We start from the raw sequence: 18,646 nt of genomic DNA on the forward strand, positions 1-18,646 counted from the left end.
AATTGTAAAAAATGGCTCATCAACTGTCATAGGAAAGATATCCACACAACTTTTATTTTTAAACAAAAACTTTTATTTTATGTCACTAGTTAAATGCAAACAACTTTTATGAAATTCATTAACAAAGATCTTGAAAGACACTGGCCATGATTCACATGAATAAAGTTAAACCATATCAGTTTTAGTATTTGTATGTAGAACGTGCACATAATTTAGAAAGGAAAATTGTTTTGGCTTTTTTTTGTTACAGCAAAAGATTTTTATATCATCAAATTTAAACAGGAACCTGAACCCATTTAATAAATCAAATGCAAAAAAAAATTACATGTTTAAAAATGATGTGTCAAGATTTTTTTTATTTAAAAGTATTATTTCAGTATATTTCTTTGTAATTAGATGTATGTTAAAATTTTTTATAAACTTTTGGATGATGAAACTTACATTCAGAGTGCTTCCAGATCACAAGTGTACAAAAAAGTAATAAAAATATTTTGAACATATCCTTTTTCCCCCTTTGTTTCATTCTTATTAAAATATCTAAAAGTTATTCTATGAAAAAATTTAAATATTTAACAAAGAAGTTATAAAAAACTAATAAACTATTTACGTTAAAAATTGTAAAATATTGTAACAACTGAAAATAACTGAATTAAAATGCTATCTAAATATTATAAAAGAAAAATTTTTGCGCAAAAGAGCAAAAGATACATTAGGGCATGCTGTACTTTTCAACTTTCATTTAAAAAGTTGAAAAGTGCATTGATATTAAGGTTATAAAATTTAACTCTCTTCTTTATTTTCATAATTTATTCTATTGGTACTAAAAATGAATGCTAAAATTAATAGAGGTCTTTCTTGTTACTAACAAGAGACCTTATCACTCTAGCTTAAGTTAGCTATAAACACTAATTATTTTTAAAATTCTTTTTATTACATTAAATATTTTAACTTTTTTAAACTTTTTTTTTTTTTTTTTTTTTGAACTTTGAACCACATAGAGAAATGACACAAGAAACTTAAACATTGTTTTTTAATTTTATTTCTCTTTAATGCTTGCACACAACAAAAGTAAGGAAGAATCTATGTTGAGCCACCTTGAATGGACTAAAGTGCCTGGTTTTTGGTTTCCTAAATTTTTAGAAAGATTTCTTAAAACTGGTTTTATTTCTGGCATATTTCAGGTCTGAGGATAAATCTTTTATTAATTCTTCTTCATGAAGTTCAATTAAAACCAAGACCTTACATAGATTGGCCTGAAATTGTAATTTCCTTTTATTTCAGCAACTTCCCAAGGGGTCCAGAAAAACCCTGTCTGTGAGGTTGTCTTACCATCAATCTTATCTATTAAATATCAAAAGGTTCATTTTGTGCAAAGTGAAGATATTAGCCATCCTAACTTTCTTTCTAAATTAATCACTAAACAATGTGTAACTCCTCCATTATGAGTTGTATTTGTAGCTTTGCCATCAAAACCAACTTTAAGGTATCTTTAACACTTAGCAAAAAAGACCAGTGAAGTATTTTATTTGCAGTATGTTCAGCAGGCTTACTCTTTTATTTTAAAAATATTTCTTCTTCGGTTAAATAATGAAGATAGTTACCATATTCATTAGTCAAAGTGTAATGACCTTCTTTTTTAACTTAAAGATAAAACTTTTAGTTTCCTCATTAAATGTGAATACATAGGTTTTGTCACTTCTTTTATCAAAGAGAATGCAAAAAACACCTCCAGATTCAAATATATTCTATGAAAAAACCTTACCTTTAACTCTATGCAGGTTATTTTTGTCCAGAAAAAAAAAGAGCTGATTCTGGGAACAATTTTACCATTACTAATTAACCATTTCCTTTTTTATGACCTCAAATCATGTTCTTTCTTAGTACTTTGCTCTATTGCCTTTTGTTTTCTTGTGATCTCTTTAAAACCTGTTGATCCTGTCACAATCTGAGCTTTCTCCCCCTTTTTTATTCTCTACACTTAAATAAATTTTAACTCCATCAAGGGAATCCTTGCTGATTTTTCAAACATACAGTTTTCTTTTACATCTCAGAGAATTAGATTGATTACAGAAAAGAATCTTTGCAGTTTTTTATAACAGTTGCAATATTATGTTGTCAATTTTGTCCTTTTTTTTTTTTTTTTTTGCAAACTTTTTTTACAAATGCTCTACATCATTAAACACTTTTTTGATATTTCTGTTCTATTGACTTATCTGTAAAATTTTTTTTACTTAGAGCAGTAATACTCAAACTTGATCATCAAACAATTCATCAACAAGTTCATCAACATCAAAAAGTCATCAGCATCTTAAATGTCTTTAAATTTGTGCACAAATTATGTTCATTTGTGTTCAGCTTTTTCTCTTCCTAAACAATTTCTAAGTTTACTCCAAATAAATACAATTTCATTGAATTAATATGTAAGAAAACAATTAGCATCTTTTAGTTTAAATGTATAGAAGCCATGCATAAATTCAGGATAGACTGTAATCAACCATTCCTCAGCTTTTTTCTTGACTTCTATTCAATGTTCTTCCTAAGTAAATATTAAACATATTGTTATACAAGTGTAAGAGTAGTAAACTCAAATGTTTAAATTTGACCACATAGAATATTTTAATTTTTTTACAATTTTATAGTAAGTTACCTTTATACTTTGGATATGTTAAATTGGTCAGAAAATGACATGAAATGATTGCTTTCTTAAACCTCTTTAAAAGAGTTTACTTCCATTATGGATACTATGAGCAATTATAGGATCATTACTGACTGTTCTCCAACCATCTTAAATTAGTGTAACAGCAAAATCATCAGCAAGATCTTTTTTTATTGAGTTGATTACTTCTTCATTTAGCTTTACTAAGAGTTCTGAAGATATCTGTTTTCTATTTGGTGGCTTGTATCCAGGTCTAAGTTTTTTAATCAGTTTGGTAAATTCAAGATTTTCTACTACTAAAAAGAAAAACCTTGCAACTTGCAAATCCAGTTCATCCTTGTGATTACTTGTTGTTGTAGTAACAAATTTAGAAATGGATGTTTATCATTGCAACTTTGTTGGAATTGAATGAAAAATTGAAGAATAAGAAGAATCACTAATGAAGCTTAAATGATCTTGCTCTTCATCTTCTGACTTATTTGATGCTGGAGATGCAGATGGTCTTGATTCTAAAACTGATATATTGCTAAATACTTCTACCAAATCATAAGCATTTTCTTTTTTCATTCTTCTACACTTATCCAAATGGCTCTAAACTCTCTTTTTAATGATGCTCTCTTTGCAATAATTACATATTACTCTATTTGGTTGATCACTTAATATGGCCACTTCATTCCGCTCACTAGCCTTATTTTTTCCTTCGAATGATACTTTGGTTAAAGAAAGTGTAATCTACTTACATTTTAAATGTAACTAAAATTTTAAAATGATATTTTATTTCGAATTAGTTTTATATTTTTTAAAAAAATCTAATCTAATTATTAACTAAGCTATTATATAAGACAATATACATGTAAAATTGAAAAAGAGCTTTTAAATAATGATAAATTAATCCAACTTAGTTACTAAAGACTTTTACCAAACTAGAGATTTTGTTTTAGTAAAAACCCAAAAATGCAATAACCAAAAAATCTATAAATATAAAGTTATATCAAAATATTGAAATATTTTTTTATTTGAGTACCCCTAAAACTTTTGTGCTTGTTAAAAAAATTTGAATTTTATCATGGAGTGTTTGTTATTGCTTCCACAAGAATCTCATTTTCATTTTAAGTTAATTTTTTCATCTAAAAAATGAAGCAAAGCCCATTTTTGCAAATAAAGACTTTATACCAGTTTTTTTTTAATAATTATACAAATAAAATGAATACAAATGAAGATTTTTGAAAAGTACAAGATGCTCTAATATACATAGTTCTGTATCACTGCTTGCTTTAACAGTGATCTGAGTTTAAAAAAATAATAATTTAACTTTTAATTTGTAACCTAAGGACTTACAGCGATGTTGTGAAACTCTTTGTAGAAATTTATTACAAATTGCAAAAACATCTTAACCTAAATAAAAAATCAAGTACAGCATATTATTTATGCAGAAGAATATCTGAAGAAAGTTAAAATAAAACTATCAAATGGACAATAAACTATGAAATACCTCTGGTTTAATTTGTGGTCGAAATTGTTTATGAAGTTCTATGATTATGCGTAAACTAACTAGTACATTTTCTTCATTATCAATCTGAAATGTATATAACTATGCCAATAAAAATAAATAATCTCTTTTTGATAAAAAAAAAAAATTCAATAAGGTTTCTTTTAATATAAAATGCTATAAAACAACAATCATTTTCTTACATTAAGTATGTGGAACATGATATCAAGTATACTCTAAACAAAAAATTAGTTAGTGAGTTCCTTTTTTCTAGAACTTTCAAGATTTTACAAAATAAACTAAACCTGATATTTTAAACTAATTTTTTTATTAAAAGAATCAATATCTTACATGAAAATTTAATTATAGTTATTTAACCTACAGAAATATGGGGTTTTAGAGTGTCGTTTGCAGGTATTCGATGGATAATATCTAACAACAACTTTCGTAACTCCTAAAATAAAAGAAAAAGCTACAAAAATGCATAATATTCTAACGCAAAGTTAAAACTTATCTTAACAAAATTATCAAAGTTTTAAAGAGAAAAAGCATATTTTTTACTTGTTTAACAGAATCTGTTGAGAAATGAGCTTCACCTAAAGAAAAGTACCATATTTTTTATAGTTTTTTAATTTATATAGAGAAAAAAAAAATTTTTATAGATAGTAAAAAAGAATAATACACCTACTGTCTTTTAAATATGATAAAAACTTAGGAATTGCATGTTCCAAAAAACCAGCATAATGATTTGATGAGCATATACTCTAAATAATATCTTTAATTATAAATTTAAACTTTATGAGTTCAAAATAATAATTTATTATATCCAATTTATGATTATATTACTAAAGTGTTACATACCCAAGACTGTTAGTCGTTTCTAATTAGTAATACTATATCTCCAAGATTTCAATTTAAGTTACAATACAAACATAAATAAATTGTATATATCTCAAGTATGTCTAATAAAACTAAGATATTTACATCAAAAGTAAAAAAAAACATAAAAATACAAGTGCTTACCTCAAAGAACTGAGATATTTCTTGAATAAATTTTAGTCTGTCATCATCACCTTAAAAGTGATAAATTTATTAGCCAAACAAGCATTTGTAACAGTGGCAAATATTTAATGATTTTTTAATAGCAAATATACAATAGTTTTTTTTTAGGATTTTTAAAAATAAATTCATTATAATGAAATATAAAATGAATATAACATTCATAACTTATATAAAACATTTAATAACTAACCAGTATTGCACTTTTTAATAAAGATACTTACTGACAGAAGGATCTACTAAAGCATTTGCATATTGGTGGTACTCAGTTAAACTTGAATCTTTCGACGTCATTTTATTGTCATTTTGGCACATATATTTATTATATACACTACCTAATTTTTTTTTTTTTTAATATTAACAAAATCAGCCAAATATTAGCTAGCGAAATAGCATACACTTCACTTTCAAAATAACCAGTATATATACCTAAATTTTGAAACTGTATACTTTTTAACAAAAACAAAAGTCATAAAGAGATGCTTTAAATACTTGTACTAGTTTGTTTTTTATATTTCTTGTGAAACCTTTATACTTAGAGGAATAGATATCAATTTATAACTTTTGTTATAAATTGATTTCTATTCCTCTAAGTATAAAGGTTTATATATATATATATATATATATATATATATATATATATATATATATATATATATATATATATATATATATATATATATATATATATCAGAAAGGTTATTTTATGCGTTAAAAATTTGCATGTATATTTAGAGCTTTACTCTGTTGTGTAGCCAAGAAAAAAACTTTTTTAGCAAATATTTAAACTACTTTTATGTACATAATCAATTACTACTATTATTTACTACTATTGGTTTAGTTGTCTCTTTTACCAGCATTACCACGGGTTGCTTTAAATACCCGGGGGATAATATTTTTAAACAGACCGCATTTCAATGGCCAAAAAAAACCAAGTTTTTCTTCAATACCCTTAAACGAGTTAAAACTAAAGCAGTGCATTAATGGCTCAATTGTCAATTCTATGAAATAAAATTTAAAAATAAAATAAAAAAAGCAATTTAATATGTTTACTATATTATCATATGACAAATATTTTATACTAAGTAGATGAGAGCTAACAAGATTCTACTTTTTAAATGCAACTTTAAGTCATTGATTTACAAAATAAAAAATTAAACTAAACATTATATTACTAAAACATCATAAACGAACAATTCATGTAAAATATGTAAATTAAATTCATATAAACGAACAACTCATGCAAAAAGTGTACATCAAATTTATATATAATTAAATGAACTATTAAATTAAACGAATATATATTCGTTATTTTTTATGAGAAAATTCTCAATTGTTGAACTCCTAAAATCTTTTTAAATTTCTCTTGATTCAAGAGCTTTCACTGAAAATGTTTCAAATGAAATAATGTTAATTATATTGCGTTACAAATGAACATTATTTCTTCCAGAAACATTCTCTTTATTCTTCTATAAACATTCTTTTTGTGCGACTGCTTTCATTTATAAGGAGTTTCTGGTAAAAAAAATTTGTTATTTTTTTAGTATAAAAATAAGTGTTGTTTTTGTGATTTTCTTAACGTCATGCTTCAAAAATTTCTCTTCATAAAATTAATGTAGTGATTTAAAAGTATAGAAAAAAATTTAATCTTTTGGCAATTTTGCCCCCCCCCCCCCCCCCACTTTTTTACTGGTATTTTAGTTAAGTTACTTTGCTCATACAAAAAACGTACCAACCCGTGTCTTCCTTTATAATTTTTTACAACAAAATTTTTTTTTTAATATATCATTTTTATTATTATTATTATTATGAGTATTATTATGATTGTTATTATTATTATTTTTATCATTATCATTGTTATTCTTATTTTTATTATTATTATTATTATTATTATTATTATTATTATTATTATTATTATTATTATTATTATTATTATTATTATTATTATTATTATTATTATTATTATTATTATTATTATTGTTATTATTATTATTATTATTATTATTATTATTATTATTATTATTATTATTATTATTATTATTATTATTATTATTATTATTATTACTATTATTATTATTATTATTATTATTATTATTATTATTATTATTATTATTATTATTATTATTATTATTATTATTATTATTATTATTATTATTATTATTATTATTATTATTATTATTATTATTATTATTATTATTATTATTATTATTATTATTATTATTATTATTATTATTATTATTATTATTATTATTATTATTATTATTATTATTATTATTATTATTATTATTATTATTATTATTATTATTATTATTATTATTATTATTATTATTATTATTATTATTATTATTATTATTATTATTATTATTATTATTATTATTATTATTATTATTATTATTATTATTATTATTATTATTATTATTATTATTATTATTATTATTATTATTATTATTATTATTATTATTATTATTATTATTATTATTATTATTATTATTATTATTATTATTATTATTATTATTATTATTATTATTATAAAAATTAGGAAAGATGAAGTTTGTTAGTTTTTAAAAGCTAAATGACGTGGAATAAAAACATTTATTTATGTAAAGTGGCATCAAACTTATTTTTATATTGACAGCTGTCACTTTAAATATATTTTGAAGAACAAAATCGTTTTAAAGCCTATATATGTTATTTTTATAATTTTTATTAATTCTATTATCACGGTGCATAGGAACATGCTCTAAGATCTTGCAACAAATCCCCAGAATTTTTTTTTTTTTTTTTTTGATTATCATCAAAAAACATTTCCTCATCCAAAAAATGTAAAAGACAACTTTTTTTAGTGGGGGCCTGGGGAAATCACATATTTTAGGGGAGTGCCCAGGAATTTTGTTGTTCAAGATTAGACTCCTGAAAAAACAGTTTAAAGCTAACTGTTTTTAAGCAACTTATTGCAAGCATTGCCTTCCAAATGTTGAAAAAATTTTTAACATTTTCAAAAACGATTATTCTCAAAACGATTGAAAAAAAATTATTTGAAATCATTCCTTGTTTTCAAATAAATTATTTTCAATCTCTTTTTAATTATTTTCAATCTCTTTTAAAATTTTGTCTACAGCACCAAGTTTTAGTATTTTTTTTGTTTTTATCGTCTATTAATTAAAGGGGATGTACAACATTTGTGTACTTTTTTGCTTTTTTTAAATTTGCACCACCAGCCATCCATTGATCGTACAATCCAAATATTCTAGATTATAATGATCAGCTTTTTGAAAGTCAGGAGATGACGTCATTCAATACGGACTAGGGTGCTTTGATGTTGTAGTTTGTTTTCTAACCATTTAAAGCAAAACTTTTAGATCTTCAGTACTGTGTAATCTAAGGATGAAATGTTCTTATCCAAAATTAACCGCAAATTATGGTATTTTTCGTTCAATGAAGGCAAATTGGCCATGATAATAGTTTTGTGAACACTTTTTGAATCTTTAAAATCTTTGTACGCGCATCCGTCACACTTGCTCAGTTTCTCTGAAATTTTATTATTTTCTAACACTTGTTTTAGGATTATTGACAGAGTAACTTTAAGGAATCCCTGCTTTCCATTATTAGCCTAATTCAGCTTTCCTTTAAAAAATGTCTTTTTTTGGCAAAACCAAATGCGAAAAAGTTTCGGCTTTTTATCGAAAAAAAAAAAAAAAAAGAAAGAAAGAAAAAGGAAACCAGCTTTTAAATCACTCAGAAAAGAAAAAGCATATCTCACAAAAAAAGAAGTGAAAATAACTTTTGCCATGCAAAAACTAAACAAATACACATACATATAAAGATTTACACATATGAGATATAAAAAAATAAAATACAAACAAATACACATACATATAAAGATTTACACATATGAGATATCTCTTCAAATATATTTTTTCATTTACTTTTAACAGAAAAAATATATTGAAAGAGTTATCTTATATTTGAACTATGGCTTCCTCTCACTAGTCAATGCGTACCGGAATGCTGATTTATTGAAAGAGGTATTAATATTTTGACTTACATATATATCAGCCAGTGTTTTATTATCTTCCGAAACTTTTTTTATATCATGCTTTGTGTGAGGCCAGATGTTATTTACAAGTACAAAGCATAACAGCGTTAATATACTTAGTTCTCCAAATATAAGGAAAGTAACCGAGTGGCCATACTCATGAACCATTAATCCACCTACTAATCCTCCAATAGAAAAACCGAGCCCACTCTGTACTCCGCTAAATAGTCCATGCAAAATGTATCCAGTCGCACCCTCCTGTCTAATGTAAGAAATCAGTGATGATCTAATAGCAGCAGATGTCATCCCATGTGTAATTTCAATTGGGAGTACTAACCAGGGCTGGCGCAAGAAACTGTAATAAAAAAATCTTGCAGAAAAGAAAAACAATCCGATGTATATTAAACGGAAATGTCCAATATAGCCCATCAATCTCTCAGCAATAATGTAAAATAGAACCTCTGCAATACTATTTATTAACGAAACAAATGCCAGTAAAATTTGCAATCCCCCCATTTCTCGCAGATGCCAGAATAAAAATGTAGATATAAAGCCATTTCCAAATCCACAAAAAAAAGTGACAACCACTAAACTTGCAAGATGAACATCGTTTATTGTCTTAACCGACTGCCAAAATGTTGCTATTGTTTCATCTAAATCAACTTTGTCAATTACTGACGTTGTATGAAATTGGGTAGCAACTATAAAAGCCATTAACATGAAAAAACCGAAAGCGTAAAAGCATGGACTGTAATTTATATCGCTTGTTTTGGTACATCGGTTAAGAACTGAAGTAAAGCTGACAAAAGTTCCAATTGCAAAAGTAAACATAGATGAGCCAACAGCAGCCCATAACACCTGTTGTGCAAAAGATTGACCGTGCTCTTTTAACTTTTTAAAAGTGTATATATCTGCTAATACTTGGGCAGGCGAGGCTAAACTTACGCCAACGATGGTAACCAAAAGAAGTAAAATGAACACATGAGAAGTATCAGTTAAATGTTTTTCAGGATCATATTCCGCATAAACGGCAGCCATGTCTAATGATGAGTTTAAAATAATAGATTGGGAAAAATAATCCTCTGAGACCTCCTCTTCTTCTTCAATTTGGACCTTACGTTTTAAAACAAATACTTTTTGGTCTCTTAATGTTGAAAAATCAAACCAGTTTCCAGCTTTTGTGGATTGTTTGTTACTTATATTATTCATACTTAAACAGGCTTTTGGTTGGTCTTTGGGGATAAACAAAATGCCAACGGTGCTTGAAAACCAGAAAAACAAAGCTAACAGAATGAAACACTTATGAGATCGATATTTTTCTGCCAACACACACCAAAGAGGAACAAATAATAATTGAACAAAATTTCTCGAAGCGACTATAGCCCCAACTTGTCTAGGAGAAAGAAACAATTGACGGTAGTAGAGCGGGAGATAAGGCCACAACGAACCCATGGCGGAGCTGTAATAGAAGTAAAATAATTTGCAAAACACAAGACTTCGGTTGACGTCTGGTAAAAATTTGTATTTATTCTCGACATTTTTGTTTCGTAGTTCATCTTGAGTAAAAGAGTCGCTGTTATTGTTTTCGTAAGGTGGTATCTTTAGCAGACTCTTATAATGAGCCATAAGTTATTAAAAATATTCTTAAAAGAAAAAACTTTTCAGGGTTAAAAGTTACATAGTTTTGAAGCTCTATACAACTTTCTTTCTACTCAAGGTTTTAATAACAACTTTAAAGACGCTATAAAAGGCATCATTTGCAGCATACTTTAGCTTGAGTTTGTAATTCGATTCTAACTGAAGATGTTTTTATCTAAGTTACGCAACGATCAGTTTTACTTTAAGATGAAGTTTTATATATTTGGAATTTGATTGTTGAATGCAAAAAAACTGAGCTCAATTTATTGGGAAGAATGAAACTTTAAAGTGGTTTAGTTAAAATTAGTGATCCAAAATTAGCTCTCGAGATAATTACTGCACACACTTAAAAGGTATAAATTAGAATTAAGTATTTTATGAAAAAAACATATTTCTCTGTAATGTGGTAAGTTAAATAAATTTGGAGAGAGCGGGGGGGGGGGGGGGTCAAAACTCAAAACATTGCTCTTAAAGGTTTTTAGTTGAAGTTATTTTTACTTTTTTAAACCACTCTTTCCAATAGGTTAACATGTGATAGAAACCGTTGAAAACGGATTATTAACCGCATCTTTTTTTACTTTTCGACGGTTTTATCTTTTGAGCACCGAAATAGATTTTGATGAAATTTAAATCTATGAATATTCATGAACTTTGACCCGACTATAAAATAGCACATTTTTTAAAAAAAAAAATTAATTTCCCCTAATCAGTAGGTTACTGGGGGGATTTTTAGAGGGTATTTTTGTTCTAGTTCTCAAATCACCTAGCCTGTGCCTCAAATCAAAGTTTTTTTTATTTAGAGGCTAATTACAATAGATAACAAATTTCAGACATATTTGTCTTAATAAATTGTGTTAATTGTTTGATAATTTGTTTAAGTTAAGACAATTCGTCTGAATATTGATTCATATAATGAGTTTTTTCAAATATATCAAAATTTGTTTTGTTTTATAAAAAAGTTTATTTTCAAATGAGCCTGCAAAGAGCAAGATTTCATTCAGAAAATAGGAGATCTATCTGTTTCTGTTGTTTTGATAGAGACAGAAAATGTCTATCTATGCAGAAAAACAGCTCATTGATTCATTTAATAAAAGAATTCGATAACCCTGGATTCGTTTGGACATAAATTCTCATCCGATTGAAATTTGTGGAAGCTGAAAGACTAACCTATGTTTTAAACAGAAAGGTAAGGCTATCAGTAAAGCTGTAGAGAGATCCTGGTTGAATGGATGTCAGCAAGTTAAACAGTTAGGAAAAACAAACCAAGGAAATGATTGCTGCTCCTGTGCTGCTTTCGGCCAGGATAATACATTAGAAGTAACCTGAGAAGATTCTATTAAAAAAAAAAAGAATTCATTTGCTCAGAATGCTGTCATGTAGTTGGTCCTGGTATTCGTCCCCCTTGCAACAAGAAATTAAATTCAAAACCTCTGTGCCTTAACTAAATCTAAGGATCCCAAGGTCTCTAATAGTGTTGTTTCTTACATGCTAAAAGAAATATCTGTTGTAGGTGTCAGTATGAACATAAAACTTACAACAGGAGGAAAATCTCTTCCTGTCAAGGTGTATAAAGACAGTTCACCTGTAAGGCTGATAAGAAATGAAACCATCATGAACTTGAAGATAAACCACGATATTCCAGAATGTGTGGTGTTAAGAATAATGAAGGAGATAAGAAAAGAATTTGATAGAACCGGGATACAGGAGAACACTTATGCAGATGTTAGAAATAGGCCCCATTAATTGGTTAGCTTTTACGATGATAAAAAAATGTAAACTGTGGTAGAGTGGTAAAAGTTTTTTGAAAAAGATATTGTTTATTGCACTGACATACCAATGCTAGTAAAGGAAGTGTGCTCCTTAAGGAAATTGGATCTTTTTAATTCTGTTATACGTATTGGTATTGATAGTGGACAGGGAACTCCAAAGATCATCATGAACGTATTTGACCCAGCAGCATTAACTTTTCTACCAAGGAGCCAGAAGTATACTAGGGTCAACAAGGTGAATTATACATTGTTCGAAACCTAAAAACACTTTTCTAACTCCTTCATCTCAATCAACCCTTAACTTGACTTTAGATCCAATGTAAATTTTAAATGAGCAGTTTTTACAAATTTATTTTAAATACAGTAGTCCAAGAAAGGCTAAGCGCACTAGTTCATTTTTAAGATTTGGTAGAGACAAAGTCACATTAAATAACAACTATAAAAGATTTTAATTTTTTTGGAAATTGTTTATTTAGATATATCTACAATTACGGCAAAAAAAATTTTTTTTTTTAAATACAACAATAACTGTTATAATAATGATAGACTGGTAACAATATCACAAATAAAAGAAGTTACAAATAGCAAATAAGTTTAAGCACATAATATTTTCAAAGATAAAAAAAAAAAAAGTAAATTAGTAACAAAAATATCCTCCATTTGCTTTTAAACATGATCTCACTCTATTTGGCATTGACTCATCTAGCTTTATGCACAGCCCCATTGTTACTGAGTTCCAGACTTCCACTAAAACCACTTTTAAATAATCCACAGAGATTATTTTACTTTTGATAATATGAGCATCCATCCAAGCCCAAATATTTTCGATTGGATTGAGATCCGGTGTTCTGGGACAACAGGGCATTATGTTTATCTTTTTTTTTTTGTGAGCCATTCATTTTATATGTTGAAGCTCCATCTTGTTGAAGGATGTATTTGCCACGTCCACAAAATTTTGTAGTTGATGACAAAAGGCAGTCTTTCAGGGTCAAAATTTAAGTAAGTTTACCTACATTTAACTCAACATGTGTAAATGTTGCATTGACCTGTTCATTTAAAAGAGAAACAACCCCAAATGGCTGCGGATCCTACACCGTCTTGTAGTCTTAGTACCACAAACCTAGAGTTATATTTTTCTGACCTCAATCTCTTAACAAACTCTCTTCCTTTTCTGTTAAAGACCTTAAAATTAGATTCGTCGCTAAAAATAACTTTTGCTCAATCTTTAACTGAACAATACAATACAATACTTTCGTCGCACCATTTTCTTCATTATGTCGGTCTTTAATGGATAGGAGAGGTTTACTAATAGTTACATAAGTTACTATTGTGAATTTGAGCAAAGTTTTTCTGATTGTCTCTCTGCTTACCTTTACTTTTAAATGTGTTGTGTGAAATTCATCAGCTAGAGTTCTATAACTTAACGTAGAATCTTGTCTAGTCATTTTATAGAGGTAGTGTTCATCACTATTTATTAACTTTTTAGACCTACCAGACCTTGGTGAATCTTTGACCTCATCTGTCATGTTATAACTTTTAATTGTATTCCTTACATAACACTCACTCCTAAAATTTTTCCTACTTATCATTTACTCTTACTGCCTTCTTCCCAGTTACTTCCCAGTTTACTCCCTTTTTCTTCCCATTTTACCACAATACTTAGAAATAAGCTCAATATTTAACCAATGTTATTATTATGTAATTTTTTCAAGCTTTTTCAGGAATTTATATAGAGTTAAGTGATAATAACAGAGCACACCTGCCTGCAACCACTTTTTAGTTTTGCGATTTGACCCCGGACATTGTCATACATCGTTGGATTCGTTACAATGAGTCGAATTAGGGTTGATATGTCACCGAAATCATAAAACTCCTTTTAGCAAAATATTTACGTTTTTGGGGCCGAAAGGGCCCAATTTAGGAATTTATCCCCCAAATTCATGATGTAAGTAAAAAAATAACTTGAAAATTTTATATATATATATATATATATATATATATATATATATATATATATATATATATATATATATATATATATATATATATATATATATATATACATATTCATATATATATGTTTTTCTTTGTAGATAAATAAAAATAATTATAATGTCGCATCCACAAAAAAAGTGTGATCATGACACAAACAGAAAAAAGATTTGTTATTTTTGCGCTCACAAAACATTAAGACTATTTAATAAGCAAGCAATAAAAGAGAAAGTGTCCACTTTTAATTTAGATTGCAATGATGCAAAAAATCCACTCGGCATATGTGATAAATGTAGAAGTAATATATGTCGAAAAAACTACTTGCCGGATTTAGTGATAGACTGGACTAAAAACGTCGTTACACCTTTAACCAGAAATTCTACTAGTTGTCAATGTAAAATATGCAAACTAACCAGTTTACGTGGAGGAACCGGAACAAGAAGAAGAAGAAGTAGTAAGTTTTCCAAGTCGCGTGCCCCACGAAAAATATGTAAATCTTGTCTTTCAAACATTGGGAAGGGAAAGAAGCAAAAATGTGGAAATAAAACGTTAGCTGTAAAAATATATGAAAACTTCAAGCCTCAGCTAAAGTTAAGGATCAGATCGCTTCTCAAGTCATCATAGAAAAATCATATGAACAAGGATCAAAAAGAATTAAACTTTCTACAGATGCAAAAACTTTACAACTATCAGTAGAGCCCTTAAAAAATAAACCTAGACAGGATTCAATCAAGACTTACTTTATCTAACAAGAGACTAATACAGCTAGCAAAAGAACTCAGGTAAGAACGATTTTTAAATAAAGTATTTCTTACTCTTTTTATGTAATTTAGTTAGCCTAAATGTATATATATATATTTTTAATAGAACATCAATTAAAGGGAAAACTTGCATACAAGCAAACCTACAAAAAGTACTTCCAGTAATTGATAGTGATAGATTTATTTATAATTGATTTTCAAGAATTTGAATTTAAAAAAGGAAATTTGAAAGTAAGGAAAATCTCCCTATTATCAAGTGCACCAATATTGAGGAGTTTATAAATTTGCTTAGTGTGATTAAAGAGGTGAATTTAAGCAATCAAACAGTCAAGCTCGGTATTGATGGAGGAAGAGGCTTTCTAAAGGTAAATAGTTTCATTCTAAATATGTTTATGAGAACTATGATTCAGTCAAAGCTAAAGAAAAATTGTAAAAATCTTATTTTAGATCTGTTTGAACCTATTGTCAGATTGTGAGAGCGAAGGTTTAGAACTTGAGAAATACAATCATGAAGACAAAGCTACAATGAGTACATATGAAGAACCTCAGAATTCAAAATATAAAGAAGGCTCTGTAAAAGCTTCTTTTTTACTAGCTTTAGTTCCGAATGTTCCTGAAAGTTACTACAATCTTTCTATATTAATGAACTGTTTAAATTTAGATAAAATAAAACACTCATTTGTAACTGATCTTAATCTTTGTCAAATAATGTGTGGTTTATCTCCAAGCGCTATGGCTACACAACCTTGCCTTATATGCGAATGGAAACGAATGCAACCATTTAAAGAAGAGAAGCTTAGAACTTTTGGTTCTTTAGAGGAACTGTACACAAAAGTTTTTCAACCAGGTGCAATAAAACGTAGTGCTAAAGAATTTTGCGATGTTATAAATCCTTTATTGATACACGTAGAAACAAGCGACCACTTAGTAGGTTATCTTTTCCCGCCAGAGTTACACCTAATGGAGGGAGCTGTTAATCATATTTATAATCATATAAAGAAATGTGGTGGTGAAACCGAAGTGGCCAAAGTATCAATGATTTTAAACATTTCAAAAGAGGTCCAGAATAATGCCTTTAATGGCAACGCCTCCCGTAAAATTCTTATAAATTATTATAAGTACATGCGTACATTGCCAATTAATTTAAAGCCATTGGCAGAGGGGCTTATAATTTTAAACAATTTGGTTGAGTCTTGTTTTGGATAAAAACTTCATAACGATTTTCAAACACATATTAAAAACTTTAAAGATCACTACAGAACACTTGTTGAAGACTATGGAATAACTGTTTCATTGAAAATTCTTTTTATTATAAAACATATAGGTGCTTTTTGTGCAGTAAGAGGGATTGGATTAGGCTGCTACTCTGAACAAGCTGTTGAAGCAATTCATTACAGTTTTGTTAATGAATCTTGGAATAGATTCAAAGTTTCCAAAAGTAACAGCTCCTTTTCTGAACATTTGAAAAAAGCTGTTATCAGTTTTAACGGAAAAAACCTAGTAAATATTGCAAATGGGAATCTATGTTTTAACTTTACTTAATTATAACTTTTTTATGATAATGTCACAAAAATATGTTTATTAATAAACAGAATCTTAATAATAAAAAACATTAGTTAATGTCAATGGTTTGTATATATATATATATAACGTAGTTGTATTTTACAAATGACATATTCATGACATTTATATCCAAACGATATATTCTATTTATGACTTATTTTCACAAATTAAATGACTATAACTTTTAAATAATTGATAAATTTATTAAATAAATTTATTTAAAAAAAAAATTAAAAAAACCCACGAATTTTGGAAAATATTCCTAAATTGGGCCCTTTTGGCCCCTAAAACGTAAATACTTTGCTAAAAAGAATTTTAAGATTTCGATGACATATCAAACCTAAATCTACTCATTGTAACGAATCCAACGATGTATGACAATGTCCGGGGTCAAATCGCAAAACTAAAAAGTGGTTGCAGGCAGGTGTGAGAGACAAACCTTTTATAGATTTTATTTTATGCAACTTTATCTCTACCGAATGTTAAAAATTAACGAGTACGCTTCAACTTTCTTACGCTACTGTATACAGCCACGGTGAAAAATACTTACATTACTACTGTGATGGACCAATAAATGAGAAAGGACTCCAAGGACTTTCGGATCACTACCCAGCTAGCACACTTACGTTGGGCCAACGTATGTAAAGCCATCGCGAACGTCGGCTGTTTTTTCCAATGCAAAACCAACGTTGATCCAATGTCATATGTTTAATTATGAAATTAATACCGACGGAACTAAAAACAACTGGAAAATTTACATTGGTCCAACGTATGTTTTTACATCGTAAAAAGTTAATTGCTTTTACGATGTAAATCCAACGTTGATCCAATGTATTTAAATTGACTTTGATTCAACCAACGTTGAATAAATGTATGTTTTTACATCGCAAAAAGTTTATTGTTTTTACGATCTAAACCTAACGTTGATCCAATGTAATCCCAGCTAACACAATACGTTCGGGCACGTTCTAAGAACGTTCTGCAAAAGTTCTTTGAGGTATTGAGTATTTTGAGTCCTCCGGCCGATGCCTTGCAGACTTGCCCGAACCTCTCCAGGGAAGACCCAGAAGCACTTCGACCCTGAGTTTGCCTCCCCTTTGAGGAACGGGCGGAAAAAAAAAAAAGTATCTGTTTAATACAAGTACACCGGCCTAGCCAGCTCGCCATCAATCCAAGTGACTACACTTGATCTTAGCCATTAGGCCGAGAAGCGTAAAAGTTCTTTGAGCATATTCACCTAACTTTTTTTTAGCTTCAGTCCACGGCGGTTATTTTTAACTGTTTTTCTCCCAAATGCTTTTTTAAAAAAATACCATAATTTATCGAAACTTGATCCAAAACGTCCGCAAATGATAATTTTTTTCGAAAAATTGCAAAAGAGAATAATCTTTAGCATTAAAATAGGGTTATATAAAAGTATTGTCAGTATACTTTGTTAAATAGAAAATAAAGTTCAAACATATATCATATGTTTTTTTTATAAAGTCTGCTAGTTAAAAGTTATATAGATATTGAAATTCAATTTCTTTTAAAAACTAGTGCTAAAACTAAAAAAATCAGCTTGATAGACTACATGACGACGTTATTAGCTGTTAATATTATTACTTTTAAAAGTAGTTTTCTAGTTGATCTTAAATTCCAGTTTACAACTATATGTCTAATTTAGAGTTATATAGTAGTTTG

General features: G+C 27.8%; 3 protein-coding genes across 6 annotated transcripts in view; 1 reads left to right on the forward strand and 2 right to left on the reverse strand.

Annotated features, from left to right (window-relative positions):
• LOC145190308 (transformation/transcription domain-associated protein-like) overlaps positions 1-18,646 on the reverse strand; it is a 101,074-nt gene that overhangs the window by 44,630 nt on the left and 37,798 nt on the right. For all 4 annotated transcript variants that reach the window (XR_016453306.1, XM_090090249.1, XM_090090248.1 and 1 more), the window contains exons 2-9: positions 5,429-5,535; positions 5,169-5,218; positions 4,834-4,909; positions 4,707-4,741; positions 4,528-4,599; positions 4,349-4,381; positions 4,149-4,232; positions 3,995-4,051 (exon numbers count right to left, since the gene is read on the reverse strand). Coding sequence is in view for 3 of the 4 variants with exons in the window: in XM_090090249.1 (XP_089946375.1) it covers positions 3,995-4,051; positions 4,149-4,232; positions 4,349-4,381; positions 4,528-4,599; positions 4,707-4,741; positions 4,834-4,909; positions 5,169-5,218; positions 5,429-5,519 (498 nt within the window). In the remaining variant the exon portion in view is untranslated. The remainder of the gene's footprint in view (positions 1-3,994; positions 4,052-4,148; positions 4,233-4,348; positions 4,382-4,527; positions 4,600-4,706; positions 4,742-4,833; positions 4,910-5,168; positions 5,219-5,428; positions 5,536-18,646) is intronic.
• LOC145189994 (major facilitator superfamily domain-containing protein 6-like) lies at positions 8,914-10,962 on the reverse strand. The gene has a single exon (XM_080066736.2). It carries the CDS (start codon positions 10,864-10,866, stop codon positions 9,175-9,177), a length of 1,692 nt encoding a protein of 563 aa, XP_079922862.2. The 5' UTR covers positions 10,867-10,962; the 3' UTR covers positions 8,914-9,174.
• On the forward strand, positions 11,043-17,089 carry LOC145181771 (uncharacterized). The gene is made up of 4 exons (XM_090091170.1): positions 11,043-11,231; positions 14,890-15,421; positions 15,507-15,765; positions 15,848-17,089. The coding sequence occupies exon 4, from the start codon at positions 15,926-15,928 to the stop codon at positions 16,604-16,606; it is 681 nt and encodes a 226-aa protein (XP_089947296.1). The 5' UTR covers positions 11,043-11,231; positions 14,890-15,421; positions 15,507-15,765; positions 15,848-15,925; the 3' UTR covers positions 16,607-17,089.

The sequence above is a fragment of the Hydra viridissima genome, unplaced genomic scaffold, assembly GCF_058129835.1.
Source record: "Hydra viridissima isolate aposymbiotic clone 2 unplaced genomic scaffold, HvirCarnegie_v1 scaffold_6, whole genome shotgun sequence".
NCBI lineage: Eukaryota > Metazoa > Cnidaria > Hydrozoa > Anthoathecata > Hydridae > Hydra > Hydra viridissima.